At 42.4% G+C, this 17,296-nt stretch overlaps 1 protein-coding gene across 4 annotated transcripts in view; it reads right to left on the reverse strand.

Moving 5' to 3' along the window:
• Positions 1-17,296, reverse strand: part of kcnab1a (potassium voltage-gated channel subfamily A regulatory beta subunit 1a) — a 113,559-nt gene that overhangs the window by 59,382 nt on the left and 36,881 nt on the right. For 2 of the 4 annotated variants that reach the window (XM_028572084.1, XM_028572075.1), the window contains exon 1: positions 14,810-15,612. The exons of the other annotated variants lie outside the window; for them this stretch is intronic. In XM_028572084.1, the coding sequence (XP_028427885.1) occupies positions 14,810-15,015 (206 nt within the window). In that variant the 5' untranslated portion in view covers positions 15,016-15,612. Of the gene's footprint in view, positions 1-14,809; positions 15,613-17,296 lie in introns of those variants that run through there. 4 annotated transcript variants of the gene reach the window in all.

A 17,296-nucleotide genomic window follows, 5' to 3' on the forward strand; every position in this document is an offset into this window, starting at 1 on the left:
ATTGACGATTGTGCTGATCTGTTTGCTGAGTAGTAGTTACTTAACCCAAGTTTCTCAGATTTTTGTTTGACATTTATGACATTACATGAACATTTACATTTGTCACAACGCCTACTTATATTTAGTGATTTTTGCTAATTTTCCTGTTTTTAACCTCTCATTAACCTCCTGCCATTTGCTACCTGCCCCATACAGAAGTTGCCCTCAGTGTTTTCCCGCCATTCCCAGTCACCTGATCCCCTCACTTGCCATTCCTTTATTAACTCCCCTGCATATATACCAGCCATCTTTTCCCAGTCTTTTGCCATATCGTCTAATGAACAACCGTCAATGTTTATTATTTAACTATCGTCAAATGTTTTGTCCAACTAACATTCCAAAACCTAAAGATATATTATAATAATCACATAGATTAAGACAAACAAAATAAGCAAAACCTTAACAATCGAGAAACAGAAAGGTTTTGTATTTTTGGCTGAAAAATGACTAACGATTAGTCAATTACCAAAATAGTTGAAGAATATCCTTACCCCAAGTGAAGGAGTTCAAGTACCTTGGGGTTTTGTTCGCGAGTGAGGGGACAATGGAGCGGGAGATTGGTCGGAGAATCGGCGCAGCGGGTGCGGTATTGCATTCAATCTATCGCACCGTTGTGATTTAAAAGAGAGCTGAGCCAGAAGGCAAAGCTCTCGATCTACCGGTCAGTTTTCGTTCCTACCCTCACCTATGGTCATGAAGGCTGGGTCATGACCGAAAGAACGAGATCCAGGGTACAAGCGGCGAAATGGGTTTCCTCAGGAGGGTGGCTGGCGTCTCCCTTAGAGATAGGGTGAGAAGCTCAGTCATCCGTGAGGAGCTCGGAGAGAGCCGCTGCTCCTTTGCGTCGAAAGGAGCCAGTTGAGGTGGTTCGGGCATCTGGTAAGGATGCCCCTGGGCGCCTCCCTAGGGAGGTGTTCCAGGCACGTCCAGCTGGGAGGAGGCCTCGGGGAAGACCCAGGACTAGGTGGAGGGATTATATCTCCAACCTGGCCTGGGAACGCCTCGGGATCCCCCAGTCGGAGCTGGTTAATGTTGCTCGGGAAAGGGAAGTTTGGGGTCCCCTGCTGGAGCTGCTCCCCCCGCGACCCGACACCGGATAAGCGGACGAAGATGGATGGATGGATGGATGGTTGAAGAATATTTTTTGACTAATCATTTAATTGACAAATTGTTTCAGCTCTCCTTCACAGTGAGACCTTCTGTGGCAAAGTATGTTTGGTGTGTTTCGGTGAGCCAAATATAAACATATCTGCTCACTCAATTCATCAGCTGAATGCATAAAATGTAAATAACATGTGTAGGTGTTTTCATGTCTGCATGTTAAGCTTTGCGCATACAATATGGGTATGTAAAAGTTAGCCCACCATGCAGGAAACATGACATATGCCTCGTGGTACAGTTAGGTAATTTTGATTACAACATGGATCAAAGGCACTGAGCTCAGCAGACCGGCACAGTATGCTGTTTGTGGAGGCAGGAAAGTGGGAGAAAAAATTTGAGAGCAAGAGGGAGGGAGAATAATTTTAAAAAGGAAAGACAGAAATAGAAGAAGGGCTAAAATCCTAGGGAGGAAGAAAAAACTAAATTTGAAAATGGACATCTGTTTGAAAAGGAAGTGTGTATCTGTCATACAGACACTGAGGAATGGGCAATTCACAGGCACACATGCACACATTAACTACAGTACATAGATTACTCACTCATTCATGTAGTAAGTATAGCTGCACGCTAAACACACACATTCCCATGCACAAATAGTAAAACCAGATCGCTAAAGCTGAGGATGGGAAATGTATAAAACCAATGATTATACTTCCGACAAGTTAACTTCTCTCGTCGCTTCATCTTTTTACCGCTCTCTAAAATAGTTTTTTTTAGTTTTTGTTTGTCCTGCTTCCTGTTTTATTTTGATAGCCTGGTCTTCTGTCTTGTCATGTCTAGCTTTGCTTTCTGTTCCCGCCTTTGTTGATTGTCCTGCCCCGCCCTGATGTGCTTCACCTGTTGTCTCACCGGTTTCTGATTTACCCATCACCTCATGTATTTAGCCTCTGTGTTCCCCTTGTCTTGTGTCAGATCGTTTTGTGTCCGTGCCTGTTTAGTTTGTGCCCTTGTGTTTCCGTCCTGTGCCTTGTGTCTGTTCCTGCGTCACTTTACTCCTGCCTGTGTTTTGCCCGTCAGTTTATGTTTGTAAGTTTTCCAGTCTTTGTGCTGCCGCTTTTTGTTCATTAAATCCCTGAGTTCCACCATCTCCTGCCTGCCTGCCTCTCTCTGCATTTGGGTCCTCCCCGTCCCTCACCCCGCAACATTATCTCGAGACACTTTACAGACAGAGTAGGTCTAGACCACACTCTATAATTTCCAAAGCCTCAACAATTCCAGTAATTCCCTCAAGAGCAAACATTAGCAGTGGCTATTGCGACAGTGGTGAGAAAAAACTCCCTTAACTCACATACAAAAGATTATAACAAGAAAAAACTCCTGGCTGAAACCGATTTATGAGCAGCAGCTTTACAAATATCTTCTGTATACTAGCTGAATGCAATTCATACTTTTCATTCCTTTTGTTGGACAAGGTTTACAATGGAGTCTTATAAATCCGGTAAAAGAGCTGTCAGGAGAGCTAGCGAGAAAGAGACAGGGGCCCTGAGGATATCGGTTGTTATATGGACAGCAGCAGTCTGTCTGATGGGGCTGTAGTTTAGGATGTAGGATGAAAACAATGAGGGTGTTGTGCTGCTTCAGTAGTTGCTCTGCTTTTTGGACACATTTTTCATCAATTGAAGAGGAAGGGGAGCAGAGTTTACTTTTTGCCGTGAGCAATTGCCAGACAGGCTGGTAATGTCACAGATTTTAGAAACTCTAGCTCAGTTTGCGTAAAAATATCTACTCTAGAGTCATGAAATTATATGTCTCCTTGGCATGTACTATATACTGCACCGTGCATACTCTTCAACTAGTATCCAGTCAAGATCAGGGCAGATCAACCCAACTGATCATCCATACATGCTAATCAAGAGGGAAACACATTTTATCCATCATATTTCATCTTGATATATGGGCTGAAAGTTTTCTTCAAATTCATATTCATCCCACTAGAGCCCAGTTAGTCACAGCTGCATTGCTGCTACAGTTTAGGGAACATCCTGCTGCTAGTAAGCAACAAAACCACTAGAAAATGTTGTGTTGTACTTTCAAAGCAAAGAACAATACAAAAGAGATTTTTTTTAACGATTATTGGAAAGAAAAAAACAACTTGTTTGTGATAATTGTGAGGAAGCCTGTGTGTTTACAGTGTCACTGTTCCTACGATAAAGTATTAATTACCAACTTAAAAACAGCTTTTGGGAGGACAGAATTTATGAGGAGGAATAAGGATTGCACTTTCAAAGGATCAACATAGTGGTAAGCACTTAATAACACAGGGTGAGTACAAAGTAAAATAACTGATGAACTTTCTTCGTTCACATGATACATCTCTGTTTCTTTTGCTCTCTCTTGTACCCTGTTGGGCAGCTAAAGAGGGAGACAACATTAGCAATAAAATCTGATATCAGTTTGCGCTGATGCTTCTTTTTGGCTCCCGGCCCCATTTAAATTATTCTCCTGCCACAGCATGGAACAAACCTGACAAGCTATCGTGGCACTTCTTTTAATGAAAAAGTGAGAGTGAGTGAAGATAGCACTTGAAGCATTTGAATGAGGATGGCCCCACTATCCTCAACTCTAGCATCAGGGAAGGCTGAACAGTGCTATTGGGATCAAATCAAATCAGGCAGTAACACTAATGAGAACAACTATACAATAACAGACCGTGCTATTACTATATATATATATATATATATATATATATATATATATATATATATATATATATATATATATTTTTTTTTTTTTTTTTTTTCATTCATAACTAGCGAACAAGCAGACTAGAGTCAGCTGCCACAGACCTGAGTGAAATATTGTATTCAGCTATGCACAGAGAGGTATTAGTCTTAACAATTGCTACCACATATGAGATAACTGCGAGCTAGTTTCAGCTTCAGACCTGTCACTATAATTAATATTACTCTCAGTGTCTTTCAGGACGTCTAAGGTCACAGACAAACGGACAATTAATCATTGTTTGTTATTCTGCCAACAGGACCCTGTAGGAATTTACTAGTATATTCATTCATAGATTAGTCACACTCTCTTTACCGTCTTTCCTTCCCCTGTTCTTCCTCTTGTTCCTTATACCATCCCTGCATCACTCTGAGGGAGCTGAATACCTTGGGATTTCTCTTACAGCATGAATAGAGTTTAAACCCATGTCAACCCTCTCTGAGCCGCCACAGCACTGGTGCTTTTGCAATTTAACTCTTTTTGCCAGTTGCCAGCATTAAAAACATAGTATTTATAAGAGCTCTCAGCTCTTTAAATGGTGTTAAAATGAATCACTATTAAAATCAAGTGCATGCATTTATGACATAGACAGCACTCAGAGTTTACATTGGTCTGCTTTCATCACATCATTAGCCCTTTTTCCAATGCCATTAATCTCTTTACTTCAGTTGCCTTTTTAGTTTACACCCAATTGCTTAAAGTCTTACTTAAATATGTTTGTTTTGTGTGTGTGTGTGTGTGTGTGTGTGTGTGTGTGTGTGTGTGTGTGTGTGTGTGTGTGTGTGTGTGTGTGTGTGTGTGTGTGTGTACGCTTTAAAGTGTTCCAAATTGAAAGATGGCCCTACAGAGCGAAGGACATGATTACCATAGCAACAAGCAGAGATAATGCGTTGGTTAGGGCCGCTGAGTATTTGTTGTGTGGTGGTTTGGAGTGCGACCAGCAGGCACCAAGAATTCCTTCCTTTATTCATTATCATCTCTCTAATTTATTTCCCTTTTTTTCCCTCTATTATTTGCTCTTGTGTTAAAAAAAAAAGCTACGTTGAAATAAACAGCTGCCATCTTTCTATAACACAAATGGACATACACTGTCAGTATTTTCATATGTTACTGAAAAATACTTAATACAGTTACAACATTTAGGTGTTTCACATACACACACAGAGATCACCTTCACATCTCCTCCATATGATGGCACATCACACAGATACTTACAGCAGTTGCTAATCTGGCCTTTCACACCAATGCTGTGCAGCTGACACCAACCCTCTTCTGCCAAATTAGCAGTTTGTGAGTTGGCTCATGCAAAAGCTTGGCCAGTATTTACAAAGCCTTAATGTGTTTTTTGTATTGCAACATATGTTGAAATATCATCAGGAATGAGCTTTATTCTTGCCAGATCTTTCATTATTTTGTTAAATTGTAAGGCTCGGTTTTTTTTTTCTTACCATCAACTTTCACTGAAAAATACCAAATTCAAACCACTTTTAAATACAGATACAGGTTTTTAAATAACTGAAAATAAGAAGCTCTTTGTGAGCATGTGATTATACTGTGAGAGTGTGTCTATATTTGGCTTTTTATGCATTGTTTGTGTGTTACTAGTCTTTGGCCTTGACTGCTGTAATCCATTAAACGCCTCACATCTCCCACATCTGCTGCCTTTCTTTTCTTTCTTTACTGAAAAACTGAACCACAGCAGCAAGGTTAGCCGTCATAAAAAGGAAAACAGTGCATGTGATATACAAACCTATATATCCACAGGGCCAATTACGAGCAGAAATTAAAACTAAAAAGTTAAGTTACAATGATATAATTTTAGTGGGAGCTGTAGATTTTTGCACGCTCCCAAAGGAATTGTTGTTTTAAGGTAACCTGTGGATTTTGTGACCTTTAGTAGTTTATTTATAAGTGGGTCCCCTTTTTGTTTGTCTCGTGCATGTGTACAAGGACGCGCATGCACTCATGGGTGATGCAATAAACATTCCTGCTAATGGTTTCACACTATTCCACTGAGCCTACAGGTACCGGTAATCACCAAGAAACAGAAATGCACCAGCAAAGAAGACTGCAAGCTGGTAAACATGTGAGAGTGCTGTGTGTCAATTTACGCACTTCTGTACTTACACTTGCCATTTTGAGTGCATAGTGCGTTCACACTGACAAAGTATAGCAAAATACAGTGTACTACAGGTACCAGGATTCTGCATTCATGATGCTCAAAAAGTGTGGAACTACTTACCTTCAACGGTCACAATCTTTGCTACGTACCGGAAGCTACGGGACCACCAACGTATTTTCAAACTTGTGAAAATGGTGGGGTAGGAAGCTGCAGCGGGTGCGATTGAAACGGCAAACACGAACTATACCAACGTGATTAATACATGTGTACTGTAGTCGGATAGTGAGAAAACAAGGCGCACCACAGGTAAAACGGCAGTCTCACAGGTGTTTTATCGAGCATGCTGCCACCTGATTGGACCTGATGTGTTTCAAAGCCAAAGGTCAGAGCCTCGATAAAGTTAACTGATAGTGAAGCGTGTTAGAGGCCAGGGCACATATGCAACTAAATAAAGCATTTTAATGCTTCACACATTTCTATGGGGGGTTGTACTGACACACATACACACCACTGATTCATTAATATATTTGGTATTAAGTCAAGCCTCATGCCTTCCACCTTCTGTACTCTCTCAATTAAATTAAATTCACTTTATTGACATGAGTGTAACAAAGACAATATTGCCAAAGCGTCTCTGTGTATGTGTATGTGTGTGTGTGTGTGTGTGTGTGAGAAGGAAAGATGCATAGAAATAGAAATCAAGGAGACAATACAAAAATCCCTGCCGCTTTAGCTCATTTTTAACGCTGCCAAGCTAGGAACTCTGATTGATTCAGAGCTTGTTATCACAACACACAGTGTCGCAGTGAAGGGGTACAGGGAGCGAATTGCACCCTGGTGGTTCAATCTATACAAGTGTATACTGCATACAGTTGTCACAACACAGCCAGGGGTTTGAATCAGATTGATGGTGGAAGACTTGATGCGTTTTTGTAATGGGGACAGAAAATAGCCCAATGAACCCATTGTTCTGTGCTGTAATGGCAGAAATGCAAATAGCAGGTGAATAAATCCCTGTAATCCAGTATCGTATCCCTTTATTCAGATGTACAGCAATGCATCCACCACGGCCATCCTTCCACACATGCACAAACCAAGCCTGCTCCCACACCACTGCTTTGCTGTGGTCAGAATTAAAATTTAAATGATTTCTGCTCAGTCAAACTGGCATCGGGCACCAGTAAACATCATATTACATCAGTCAATGAGTATTAAAAATGTGTCGATGCAGTTAAAAAATTCTCTATATGCCTCAACAGAAAATCAGAGTTGGAAGTTGAGAGCACCTAAAGGACCATCACTACAGACTCTCTGCCACTATTCACCTTTTGATACATGTTAAACACATTTGTGTTTATAGGAATAAATAGTTAAACGCCCCACACAGGTCACATGAGGGTGGGTGTATTATGTGACTGTCATGTGCTGTAAGAAGCACATGAAATAACACACACACACACACACACACACACACACACACACACACACACACACACACACACACACACGTACTACTACTTTCACCTACTGTACAATGCCAGTGCCAGAGCAGATGGTGTGTACAACCCTGAGTTCACTTCTTGAAATAAAAAAAAAAGAGATGGAGGAGGGGGTAGAGACTCTTTATCTCATCCCATACGGTCCATCCGAGAAAGAATTACTGTCAGCAGGAGACAATGCAGCACTGAGTGATCAGCACACACAGGTATTTTCCTCTTGTTGTCTCTCTCCGTCTCTTTTCATTTCTCTCTCCATCTTTTCTCCTATTGTTCCTATAGAGCTGTGGGCAGAAACTCTAGCCCATCCTCATCTATTGTCACCACCCTCTGCCTACTGAACTTTTAATGACAAGCTGACCGGTAGAATGCACTGGCATATAGCATGGCATCCTATAGAGGAAGCTGTGTAAAGAGGAGTGTGTGTGTGTGTGTGTGTGTGTGCATGCGTGCATACATATGAGGTTTCATTTTATTATACAGCTATAACACTGCTCCCACTTTTTAATGCATTTTCCAAGAAGGGGATTCAATCAATCAATTAAATGGATAAGAACATACAATATAGCTACAGTATATTACATGAAACAAACAGCATCACCATCAAGAATCCATTCTCAAAACTGACACCAGTCACCACAACTAAAGTTTGCATGTTCCAGTAGGATTAACACATGCAATGAATATGTTGTCCTCTACATCTGTACGTATATTAACTCTACATACAGTATCATCTGTAAAATGATGACCAAGATATTTGACTAATTGCTCAACTTTAGGGCATCTTCGCTCTAGGTGATGTGAGAAAATACAGATGTTTTTATTATTAGGGCTGGGTAAAAGAAATCAATTAATCAATGCATTGCAATATAAATTATCCCAATCCAATATTGATTTAGAAAATTCTGATATCAATAGTTGCAACCACGTTGTTTTACAAGTGCAGAATAAGAGCAGATTTTATTTTCGCTTTTTATCAAGTTCTGCTCCTTACACTCAGCCATGAGATGACGTGAGCCAAGTCTTTTTCAGGCTTCTGGCATGTTACTTCTCGACCCAAGAGCTTCTATAGATACAAATACAATTGGTTGACACCTAGTCTCACTTGCCAAACCCATCTTCACAGCACTGCGGAGTAAGGTCTGGCCCCTCTACATATACACTCCTGGATAGGAGAAGCAGCAGTGCTGACACATCGGTGTGGTTGGACACTGGTAGTTGGTCATAAAGGTATAAAGACACAAATCCAGTGTCTGCTACCCATTCATCTAAACATATCAGGGATTTGTTTATGTTATTACAGAAGCATCTTACTCTGGTCCATTATAAGAAAAACAACACTGTGAAGTTTAAGGTCAGATCTCAAAGACTGCCTTTTTGTAATTCTCTACAAAACTAAATCCATTTGTTGCAAGCAGGACAATTTGCCTTCATCTTAATGTCACCTGCCAGGTGTAGCCAAATGTAACTTTTGGTCCAGGTATGTTTACTCTGTGCCCGCACCATTCTGGGCTGTTGTTTCCAACGCAGAGTGATGTGGCACTGAGCCATGACCTGTACGCTGCTCACCTGTCTCCCAGCTCTCATTACTGGCCACGCGCATCATAGCCCACTTACATTACATATTGTCTAGACTACTTTAGAGTCTGAGCAATATGTAATGCAAGTCCAGTCTCAAAACTGAGTCCAAGACAGTTTTCTATTAGCCTTGAACAGTGTTATAATAGTCCTAGCCAGGTTTCAAGATACAAGTTGTAATACTTGGATAAAACCAAATAAAAAATGTAATTATTATACAGTGTACCACAGAGGTGCATGTTTGGATCATTGTAGAAAACATATTGCATGCTTCATTCTGTTAATATTCAGTTTCTTTTACAGTGTTCTCTGCTGCCCTGTTCAACAAATAAATAGTCAAGAACACCATTTTCCATTTATAGCACATAAAACATGCAGCAGTAGAATAACTGAATGCACTGTGAAAAGACAATAACGTAACTAACACAATTAGCCTACTAAAGCAGAAGAAATCCAGATCAATAACACTAAATGATGCGTCTGAGAGCTTAACGGACATCTTCCATGGCCAGGCTGTGTTACTCACACGCAGCATCTTCCAAAGATTGTTTTTGGCCCAGGCCTTTTATCCAAGTTGAAAAAAAAAAGTTGAACGTCATCACTTCAAATAGAGAAAATCTTTTCACTGTGAATGAAAATAGCAAAGCAATTTTGCATCATTAACCTATATTACCATATGCAGAGTGTGACAAGCACCCTCATTTTATCAGAGTGTGCTGCAGAACTTTCATTTGGCATCAGCTACACATATAAAACACCCTACAATTTATCCAGAGAAGCAAAACTATTGTCAGGTTGAGGTTTATTCAATAAAGTCTCTTTAATCAATAGAATATTAATGGGATCAGATCCAAGGCTCTCAAGTCTCACGCATTGGGCGTGAGACACACGCATTTCAACCCGTTCACACGCTCACACGCCACACCTTGTATTTCTCACACAGAGAAATTACCAGGATAATGCCCACCAAGTTGCGCCGCTATTTTTAACAGTGGAACAGGTAGAGGAATCAAGTGAGTCCCCCATAGAGTTCAGAATGCCCTGCCGCCAACCGCGGCTCTACCATTGGTCATTTTAAGTTCGGGCCCGCCCATTTTGACCCATCTAGGAGTTCATCCAATAAGCAGCCTGAGGAAAGCTTTGAGTGAAAGCTTCTCAGCCAATCAGCGGCTTCTACCCGCCTGCCCACAGGCTGCGTCGTCACCAGCAAGTGATCCAATGAAATGAATGACGTTTGTGCGCAAGCTTTTCAAGCAAGCTCAATGAGACAGACACAGAGTGTAGCTATTAGCTAGCTAATATGAAACGCAAAGCGAAACAAAGCAGCTTGTTTTTATCTAAATTCAGCAAGAAACACTCCAAGGAGCAGGAGGAGGACATTTTAAGTAACGCGGTTACAAGTGATGATTTACCATCCTGCTCGGCCGCCCTCTCCCCATCAAGTCCTCCCGTAGCCACACCGTCACACCAGCAAGGCAAGTAGTGTCTTAACGTTATTAGTGTCTGGCTGTCTGAATGAGGGGGGAACCTGAATACATTTGGCTTATTTTAATTGGCCCGTCCAGTTTTCTGGAGGCCCACCTACAATCAAAATCCTGGCGCCGCTAGTGCCTGCCACGCACAAGCTGAGTGAGTGCGGATTTCAAGTTGCGGCTTTAGTCGCTGTTTGTGACTTTGCCTGAGATTGAGTGACAAGTGTACTCGGTGTACTCGCCCTGTTGTTTATCTGGTTGCCATGACTTGGCGAGTGATGACGTCCTGTCACTGTTCCAGTTGAGTTGAGAGAGAGCGGATGACAGTTGGCTTGAGTTCAGTAGAGCACACGGCTCTGTAGAGTCGTGGAATTATGACTTTATATACTACATGTACATAGGAACAGGAAACCCTGATGTGTGTCTGCCCTATTTCTGATACTGTGGCGGCAGAAATCAACATAGAGAAAACACTGGGTAGCTTTGTCGCCTGTTGTTGTTATTATTATTATTATTATTATTATTATTATTATAGCTACATGTTGAATCGGCTGCAGGGCTACTCTGACAGTTTTATATTTTTATAAAGATACCCATTTTAGGTCTACCAATAATACTTTTATAACAGTACCCAATATTTTTAGTTTTTTTCTTTCCTTTTATTTTTACTGCACAACCTCCCGGCCCCCATTGTGAAAACCTTTGGCCTAGGCTATTTCATTATATTGTATCCAGACAATTGATAGTATTAATTATTGCACACACACACACACACACACACACACACAAAGACATACTGAATTAAATAAAATAAAAATTATTTGTACGAATTTATGTAGGGCTGCTCCCTCTTAGTGGATTAGTCGACTAATCGGTGGTTTTGGTCTTAGTCAATTTAGATCTCCATCCATCAATCCATCCATCTTCGTGAGCTTATCCGGTGTTGGGTCGCGGGGGGAGCAGCTCCAGCAGGGGAGCCTTCTGGCCTTCTGGCTCAGCTCTCTTTTCGTCACAACGGTGCGATAGATTGAATGTAATACCGCACCCGCTGCGCCGATTCTCCGACCAATCTCCCGCTCCATTGTCCCCTCACTCGCGAACAAAACCCCAAGGTACTTGAACTCCTTCACTTGGGGTAAGGACTCATTCCCTACCTGGAGAAGGCATTCCATCGGTTTCCTGCGGAGAACCATGGCCTCCGATTTAGAGGTGCTGATCCTCATCCCAACCGCTTCACACTGGGTTACGAACCGATCCAGTGAGTGCTGAAGGTCACAGGCCGATGATGCCATCAGGACCACATCATCTGCAAAGAGCAGCGATGAGATCTCCAGCCCACCAAACTGCAACCCCTCCCCACCCCGACTACGCCTCGATATCCTGTCCATAAATATTACAAACAGGATTGGTGACAAAGCGCAGCCCTGGCGGAGGCCAACCCTCACCTGAAACGAGTCCGACTTACTGCCGAGAACCCGGACACAGCTCTCACTTTGGTCGTACAGAGATTGGATGGCCCTGAGTAGAGACCCCCTCACCCCATACTCCCACAGCACCTCCCACAGTATCTCCCGGGGGACCCGGTCATACGCCTTTTCCAAATCCACAAAACACATGTAGACCGGTTGGGCATACTCCCAGGCTCCCTCCAGGATCCTTGCGAGAGTGAAGAGCTGGTCCGTTGTTCCACGACCAGGACGGAATCTGCATTGTTCCTCCTCAACCCGAGGTTCGACTATCGGCTGAACCCTCCTTTCCAGCACCTTGGAGTAGACTTTACCAGGGAGGCTGAGAAGTGTGATACCCCTGTAATTGGCACACACCCTCTGGTCCCCCTTTTTAAAAAGGGGAACCACCACCCCAGTCTGCCACTCATTTGGCACCGTCCCAGACTTCCACGCACACCCAGAGCCTTGAGCATTTCTGGACGGATCTCATCAATCCCCGGGGCTTTGCCACTGTGGAGTTGTTTGACTACATCAGTGACTTCCGCCTGGGAAATCGACGACAATCCCCCGTTATCCTCCAGCTCTGCCTCTAGAGGGCGTATTAATCGGATTCAGGAGTTCCACGAAGTGCTCCTTCCACCGCCCTATTACCTCCTCAGTTGAGGTCAACAGTGTCCCATCCTTACTGTACACAGCTTGGATGGTTCCCCGCTTCCCCCTCCTGAGGTGGCGAACAGTTTTCCAGAAGCACTTTGGTGCCGACCAAAAGTCCTTCTCCATGTCTTCTCCAAACTTCTCCCACACCCGCTGCTTTGCCTCTTTCACGGCAGAGGCTGCAGCCCTTCGGGCCCTTCGGTACCCTGCAACTGCCTCCGGAGTCCTCCGGGATAACATATCCCGGAAAGACTCCTTCTTGAGTCGGATGGCTTCCCGTTAGATCTCTTTAGTCCATTAGTCATGTGTGATGCTGTTTTCATGCTTAATGACTTATTTCTAAGAAACGTACGAGCACATCTCTAGTAAACACAAGAATTAAGGGTTGACATTTTACCTAAGAGATATCACCGTGAAACCTACTTTGATTACTTTCATTAAGGCAATTTTTTGTTGTATTACACGTTTTCTGAAATGTTGTGTTTAAATATGCAAAGGAGGCGTTATCTTATTTAATATATGCATCCTTTTGCATGACTCTTTGTAGAGAAACTCAGATTTACAGATCTGTCGATTAAATCAACTAATCGATTAGTCGATACAATTGAATGAGTGTTAGTCGACTAAGAATTTCTTCAATCGAACACAGGCCTACATTTATGTCATTTATCAGATCAGACTCCGTCCCCACCCAAACCCCTGCCGCCAAAATCTCACTCTGAACTCTGTTCAAAACTCTGCGCACGCATGCATGCACGGATGCACAAACGCACGCCCGTCTGATTTTACAGTAACCTGCAGAGGTTGAAAAGAAAGTAATGGCACGATATTTTATGTAAGTTTCACAGCCTGAGGCAAACACACAAGTTAGTTGAGCAACAGCACTGCTGAGGTCAAATCAGACTCAGACACTCTGCCCACACTGCAGAGCTGTCTCACCAAACCATAGAGAGAGGCGGAGGGAAGAGCGAGAGTTAGTGAAAAAATAAAAGTGTTTAGGTGTGTGGGAGCGCAGCAGAGGCGTCCTCTTCCATTCATGGCTTTTGAAAGCATTAGAATTTGAGTATTTGTGACCAAAACGGAACAAAAAGGGAGAGGGGTTTAAGATTTATGTGAGACAGACAGACAGCATATGTGAAAAAGTATAAATTAACTGTGGGGAGAAAGAAGAAAGGAGAGATTAGACAATGCTATTAGACAGGTCACACAACAAACTTTCACCAGGTAGCAGACAGCATTTATTCGTAAATCCTGTCAGGTTTGCTTGTAACATCCAAAGTGAATAAGCAGCTTCTGTATGACTTACTGGTAAATCTGGAGACTGAGGATCAAATTTGAAATGTGTAGCGCAAGCTCACTGAAAACATACTGCAGGCTTGGCAGAAGGTGCTTCAGATGGTGCTGGCAGAGTGGCTTTATGAAATGCCACAATATGACCGCGACAAAAGGCTCAAGACTGGGGCTTTACGGCAGAAAAGGGGAATTTTGTGACTTTCAGTAAGGCAGTGGGTAATCAACAAGATTGTGTGAAGCATAAAGCTGTTTTCTCATTTACATAAAATTATTCTTTAAAGCACTACATAACAAATGTATCTGGGTTCTACATAAGTAGGGGTTGGAAAAATAGTTGAAATTAGTGTTAAGATACTAATGCGGATATTTCTTTGATATCCATGCGTTACATTTGATTTTTTTTTTTACGTTATGATAAAATTCCACTAAAAGTTGTTTAACAATAAATGATTACCAAGCCATCAATAAAAAGGGTTCTAAAGTGTACTTCATTGGGTGATTTTAAATACCATCTTTTAAAAAGGTGTAAAAGAATTGCACAACAAATTAATTAAGTTGCATTCAAAATTACAAGTGTGTGGACAACTCCAATATAATGAAATATTAAGCAGCACAATAAAAGAATAATGAAGATACAGCTGCTGAGATGGAGTGGGCAAGAAAAGAACTGAGTATAGCATGGCAGCACACACAAAGGTGAAGGAAAAAAAACTACACCTAAAAAACAAACAGCATTTTTCAAGAAACATACCCTACAGTCACTAAACCCCTGCACATTGCATACACTCTTTACGCTCACACACACACACACACACACACACACACCTGTACTTCATGCCCGTGTGTTTCCCCGTTGACTCCTTGAGTGAAATGTGCCGTGGAGTGAAGGAGCCGAAGCTGCGAGCGATGATGGCCACGGTGCGGAACTTTGCCCTGGCTTGGTTCACCACGTTGGGGCTAGTGGCACTCTTGCTGTGGTCCCCATTCCCCCTCTTCAGGTTATGGTCCGTGCAGGCGATGGACACCTGCATGGCTGAGCTTGAGTCGAGGGAGCAGAGCCCGAGAAACAGAGGAAAAGTATAGATGGGACAGAAGGAGTGGAGACGGAGACTCACAGGGAAGACTGAAGTCTCAAAGAGCGTTTTGTTTTAAATCAATTGATGGAGCGTCTCGTCCTCTTTTATTCAAAGTCTGCGTTCTGGTTCTCCTGTTTCTTTTGCAGTTTTTTTCTTGGAGATGGACTGAGTCTTCAGTTCCTCACTTCCAAGCACTGTCTTCATTTGTATCACTTTGTCCTGTGAGGCAAAATAAAAAGGTGCAAAAGCTTTTGCTCTGTTCTTTTTTTGTCACATCAGGTCTTCCATTCAAAGTCTTTACTTGTAGAAGAGAGGCAGCGGAACAGGTCAATCATCAAAAGCATGAAAAGAACAAAAAGACTCCTCAGTTCTTTGAGGGATTCCCATTTATTCCCCCGGTCTATCCTGCTCCTGTGTACTGCCTATGATGCCGAGCTCAGGGAATATTCTAACAGGGTTTCAGCTGCAGAATCGCAAACAGAGGAGCTGAAGAGAGTGCAGAGGGATGGCAGAGAACGAAAGAGAGAGACACGGAGATGCGACCCAGGCGCTTCTCTCTCCCTGGTCTGCCTGTGGGAAAAGAGGGAGAGAGCGAGAGAGCGAGAGAGAGAGAGAGAGAGAGAGAGAGAGAGAAGAGTGAAGGAGGCGGGGACAGGGTCAGAGAAGAGATAGGGAGACAGGGCAGGAAGGAAGGAAGGAAGAAATGGGGGGGAGCGGGGGGGTCACTCTCAGCTCCTGGCAGTGTGCACCATCACACTTCTGCCATCAGCACTATTCCCATCTTGTAGCTTCTTCTCCTCCTCTCCTCGTTCTTCATCTCCCCCCTTTTCCTTACTCTCTTCAGCACTCCCATTCTCCCCCTGCCTGCTAATGTGAATACGTGCCACTAATGTGCGTGTGCCCTAGTTTCCCCCTTTCACTCCTCTCCCCTTCTAGGTCTCCCTCGCTCTCCGATATTTGTTCTCCATCCGATGTTTGGATGCTCCACTCTTTTTTCCTTCTTCCTGTTTATTTTTCTTAGCAAGGCAGCTACTTTGCCGACAGCCCACCTTCAGGGAACTGAGAGACATGAAGCGCAACACACTCACTCTCTCCTTCCCACTCGCTTTCTGTCTCGCTCTCTCTCTTTAGCTCTCACTCTGTCTCACTCACAGCTCACTCGCTTTTCTCACCTGTCATCAGTCTTGAAGGTTTCTTTCTCTCTTCCTTTCAATAATTTCCATGTAGCAAAGCTATTACCCTTTATTCTGTCTGCACTCTACATAATATTCTCTTCATGGTATTCCTTTGTTTATTATTTTCCTCTTTTTTATGGACCAGTACACAAGTAACAAATGAACGTTGGTTCAGTGTCATCCAATCCTGCTGCTATAACTGAGCAATGTTTAATCTTTGCTTTAAAATTCACTATATATTTAAAGACATACTGTGATTGAAATGAATTCGTCTTGTTTAGGTGCTGTCATATTTTGTGCATTTTTCTGTAAGTGCACACATACATAAACATTATGCAAGAGCTATAGTATGTGTACATCAGAAACATACATTTGCTGACACAAAGTAATCATTTTTGTGTGTGTTTACAGAGTAAGGCGTTTAGGTTGTGTGCTTTCCAGAAATTCCATAAGAGGTGTCAAGTGGAGGTAAATGTAGCATTTTGCTGCAGGGTCTCTCAACAGAGTGTGTGTGTGTGTGTGTGTGAGTGTGTGTGTGTGTGAGTGAGTGTGAGTGAGAGAGAGAGAGAGAAACTGTGGTGTAAATGTCCGCACTGCAGAAGAAACAGACCACAGTATCATTATCTGGACAAATACGCAGAAAGAAATTATACAATGTTTATAATGTGTGTGTATATTGGTTTGGTTTGATGTGTGGTTTTCTCCATTGTCAGCACCTTTACTGTAAAAACTAATGAATATCTAATGTGAACACACTTAAAAAAGGCTGTTCAAACAACAATCTACAAGCAAGAGAATGTGGTTGTAAATGTAATACTAACACCTGTGTTATCAGTCTGGTTCTTCTTTCAAAATCAGCATCTAAACTGGAAGTGGGAGGCGCAGAGCCAAGGACAAGGAATTGCTTCATTGAAAAAAAAAAAATATGATCCCTTCAGACACGGTTTGTTAGGTTAGTTTTAAAGAGGATGAATTCTAATGACCTGATGATCCTTTGATTCTTCATTTAGCACCACCATCTTTATTTGAGGTGGACATTTGTGGTTTTAAGTGAAATGTCT

The sequence above is a fragment of the Perca flavescens genome, chromosome 3 (assembly GCF_004354835.1).
Source record: "Perca flavescens isolate YP-PL-M2 chromosome 3, PFLA_1.0, whole genome shotgun sequence".
Taxonomy (NCBI): Eukaryota; Metazoa; Chordata; class Actinopteri; order Perciformes; family Percidae; genus Perca; species Perca flavescens.